Source organism: Helianthus annuus, chromosome 9 (genome assembly GCF_002127325.2).
Source record: "Helianthus annuus cultivar XRQ/B chromosome 9, HanXRQr2.0-SUNRISE, whole genome shotgun sequence".
Taxonomy (NCBI): domain Eukaryota; kingdom Viridiplantae; phylum Streptophyta; class Magnoliopsida; order Asterales; family Asteraceae; genus Helianthus; species Helianthus annuus.
The window spans coordinates 42,857,092-42,861,368 of NC_035441.2; the positions used below are offsets into that span (position 1 = coordinate 42,857,092).

The following is a 4,277-nucleotide window of genomic DNA, read 5'->3' on the forward strand; positions in this document are numbered from 1 at the left end:
GATTTAGGCCAAAGTTGTTAGCTAGCATGACCATGCTTGTGGTTCATATCAAGAACATGATGATAGTGCCAACTACTTAAAACCAAGTTAGGGTGATTAGTGTGTTTCTCATATTAGTTTCCCCTAATTTGTAGAGTTAGGAGTTTTGACAAACAAATAACTCATGATTAAAGATTAACATCAACTTAGCAAGTGAGCTTAAAAGAATAATTTTTAGGTGATTAGAATGTTAATTCATTTTTAATTTTCCTAAGAATTATAAACTAGGAAGCCTTGATTGGGGACTTAGTTAAAATTGGAGCTTGCATCATCACAATCCCTTCCTCTTTGTTGTCACATGTGAATGAGTGGATACTTAGTTTAGGCAACCTTTCTTAGATATTGTTATTTGTTAGAAATTTTAGTAGTTTATTTATTTTGCATGATAAGTTAGAAAAATCAACCCAATCATTTGAAAAGGCTTTAAAGTAGCAAAAGTTTAGTATCGAGACACCGCATCCACGGATTGATATCCGGTTCTTGCCGATTAGCTATATTACCACCCGACGGGTACACTTGCCCCTTGTGTGTGTAGTTAGTTCTTAGGTGAAAAACCATTTTAAAACTAATTTTGTGTGAAGAAAATCTCAACTAAAATATATATTTAATTCACGCACATCAAGTTTTTGGCGTCGTTGCCGGGGATGCAGTCTTCTTGAAAACGATTCGAGTTACTTATTTAGCCATTGTGAAAAGTGTACAAAGTTTTTGTTGCTTGTTTGTTTGCCTTTGCTTGATTATTTGAAAAAAAAGAATATGATTATTTGCTAGTTGTTTTTGTTTTTGTATATATTTTTGTGCATTGTGCTCCTCCTTATTCCCTACAGGTCGTGCATGTCCTCAACCCCTGCTGCTGATATCGTTGAGCCTTCAGCGGAGCCGGAGCGCGATCTTCATTGGAGACTGCGGGAGCGGTTCCGCGTTGTAGCCGAGGCGATTGAGACAGACGGGTGGACGACGACACCGTCTACGAGGTTCGGGTAGACATGGCGGACGCGGAAGAGAATAGGATCTTGAATGAAATTGGAAAACCGTCACTCGATGGTTTGCCTGCGAGCATCAATGCACCGACAATCGACAATAATAATTTCGAGATCAAGGCTGGCACCATATCGATGTTGCAGAATGCGGTGCAGTTTTATGGCAAGGATCACGAGGATCCTAGTGTTCACATCGCGGGGTTTCTAGAGGTTTGTGCCACATTTAGGATTCGTGATGCATCACCGGATGCTATCCGCCTTCGGCTCTTTCCGTTTGATTTACGGGATGGAGCCAAGGAGTGACTTCTTTCACTTCCAGCTGGATCTATCACTACATGGAATCAATTAGCTGAGAATTTCCTTCAGAAATATTTCCCTCTAGAGAAAACTGTTCGGTTGAGAACCAAGATTCTGAACTTTCGTCAGGACGAGGACGAGTCCCTCTACGAGGCATGGGAGCGGTTTAAAGAGCTTATGAGAAAGGTCCCACATCACGGGTTGCCCAAGTTGCAACAATGTCAGATCTTCTACCATGGTTTGGACAGTCAGGGACATATGATGGTTGATACATACTCGGGTGGTGATATCGGCACGAAAAATGCCACCGAGGCATTTGAGATTCTTGAAAAGTGTGCCGTGAAAAACCAGACGTAATAGCCCCCGAGGGGAAAGAGTTCTCGGCAGGGGGTTCATCAGGTGGACGACTACACAACCATGACAGCATGTATGGATGCCTTATCTTCGAAATTTGATCGAGTGACGGAAATGCACTCGAGAGGTTCTTCGAGTGGGGGAGCATATCAGGTAGGTGATTTTCCGACGGGAGAGATGTCACACGAGCATGTTGATTTCATGGGAAACCAATACCATCCTCAAAACAATCCCTACAGCAATACTTATAATCCGGGGTGGAAGAATCATCCAAACTTTAGTTGGAAGCCCGATGCTTCTAACCAGCATCCGCCCGGATTTGCTCCACGCCCCACAGCTCCATCTCATGGAGCATATGGTCCACCTCGACCTCAGCAGGCACCTTCCTCTAGCGATCCTAGTGTGCATGATATGCTTAGTCAAATCTTAGCTGGTCAAAACACTCAAATGGCGGAGAATGAGAAGCGCTTTAGGGAGTATGACGGCCGCTTCATGAGGCACGAGAATGAGTTGAGAAGCCAAAAAGCTTCCATGCAGACCATTGAGAACCAAGTTGGCCAGATTGCCAAGATGTTGTCTGAGAGACAACAGGGGGGCCTTTCGAGCAACACAGAGCCTAATCCAAATGCTACTGCAAAGGCCATCACGTTGAGAAGCGGCAAGACCGCTCAAGCCATCCCTCTGGCTGTTCCAGAAAAGCCAGTCGATGATGAGGAGGTTGATGAGGAGATTGAGGCTGAGTCTCCGGGTGAGGTGCAACAGAGGCGAGTCCCAGCAAGTACCGCACGACCCAAGGAGCCAGTGAGAGAGTATGTCCTTCCCATTCCATATCCGGGGAGGTTGAAGAAGCAGAAAATGGAAGAATACTATGGTAAATTCCTCGAGCTTTTTAAGCAACTTCATATAAATTTACCATTTGTCGAGGCACTTGCTCAAATGCGTAAGTATGCCAAGTTTCTGAAGGATATCCTATCCAACAAAAAGAAACTTGAGGAGATTTCGCAAGTGACCTTGAATGAGGAGTGTTCAGCGGTTCTTCAGAACAAGCTACAGAAGAAGATGAATGATCCTGGGAGTTTCACTATCCCGTGTTTGATTGGTAGTTTGTCGGTGAGCAATGCTTTAGCTGATCTTGGAGCTAGCATAAACCTCATGCCATATGCGGTTTTTGCTAAGCTAGACTTGGGAGAGCCCAAGCCGACTCGTATGAGCATTCAGCTAGCTGACCGTTCAGGAAGTATCCTCGAGGCATAGTTGAGAATATGCTGGTGAAAATCGACAAGTGTGTCTTTCCTGTCGATTTCGTGATTCTAGACATGGATGAGGATAAAAACGTTCCACTCCTCTTAGGTCGCCCATTCCTAGCCACTGCGAGAGCCTTGATTGATGTCTGCACCGGTAGACTTACTCTTAGGGTTGATTATGAGGAGGTTACCTTTAATATAGGGAAATCCATGCAACATTCATAGAGTCAGGATGATACACTCTACTTCATTGAGACTATCGATACCTATGTGAGTGATCATCTTCATGCTACATTCGAGGAGGATGTTTTAGACACACAACTGCTAGGAGGGGAGATTTTTGGTTCGCCTAGTGCGGACCGAATGATTGAGGAGGTGACCTGTCTGATAGGTCATGCGTCTCCCCCGTGTCACGAGGTTTTTGAGGTTGTGGATCGTGTGACTGAGCCTAAAGTGCGCCCTTCTATTGAGGATCCACCTTCGGTTGAGCTTAAGGAGCTTCCATATCACTTGGAGTATGCTTTCTTGGAGGGCGAGACTCATTTGCCCGTTATCATTTCTACTGGGTTGTCGAAGGAAGAAAAGGATCGATTGCTTGAAGTCCTGAAGCAGTACAAGAAGGTGATTGCTTGGAAGATTATGGATATAAAAGGGATCAATCCATCCTTTTGTACCCATAAGATCTTGATGGAGGAGGACTTTAAACCTGTAGTACAGCATCAGAGGCGTTTAAACCCGAACATGCAGGAGGTTGTGAAGAAAGAGGTCATCAAACTACTTGATGCAGGTTTGATATATCCGATCTCTGATTCACCATGGGTTAGCCCTATACAGGTAGTCCCGAAGAAAGGAGGCATGACAGTGGTGACCAATGAGAAAAACGAGTTGATTCCTACTCGTACTGTCACCGGATGGAGAGTTTGCAGTGACTACCGCAAACTCAATGATGCCACGAGGAAGGATCATTTCCCACTTCCTTTCATTGATCAGATGTTGGAGAGGTTGTCGGGCAGGATGTATTACTGCTTCCTTGATGGTGTTTTGGGTTATTTTCAGATTCCCATCTCTCCTGAGGATCAGGAGAAGACGACATTCACATGTCCCTATGGCACATTCGCCTACAGGCGGATGCCCTTTGGACTGTGCAATGCCCCGGCTACATTTCAGAGGTTTATGGTAGCCATTTTTCACGACATGATCGAGGACTCCATGGAGGTTTTCATGGATGATTTTTCTGTGTTTGGAAGTTCTTTTGATCAATGTCTTGGGAATCTGAAAAAGATGTTGGCTAGATGTGAAGAAGCCAACCTTGTGTTGAACTGGGAGAAGTTCCACTTCATGGTGAAGGAGGGCATTGTGCTTG

The 4,277-nt window shown here is 44.7% G+C and overlaps 1 protein-coding gene and 1 non-coding gene across 2 annotated transcripts; one reads left to right on the forward strand and one right to left on the reverse strand.

The window, feature by feature from the left end:
- Positions 1–1,412: 1,412 nt before the first annotated feature.
- Positions 1,413–1,516, reverse strand: LOC118482526. The gene has a single exon (XR_004868560.1). It is a non-coding gene; the product is annotated as a small nucleolar RNA R71 (small nucleolar RNA).
- Positions 1,517–1,733: 217 nt separating this feature from the next.
- Positions 1,734–2,924, forward strand: LOC110875584. The gene has a single exon (XM_022123781.1). The coding sequence runs from the start codon at positions 1,734–1,736 to the stop codon at positions 2,922–2,924; it is 1,191 nt and encodes a 396-aa protein (XP_021979473.1).
- The last annotated feature ends 1,353 nt before the right edge of the window (positions 2,925–4,277 follow it).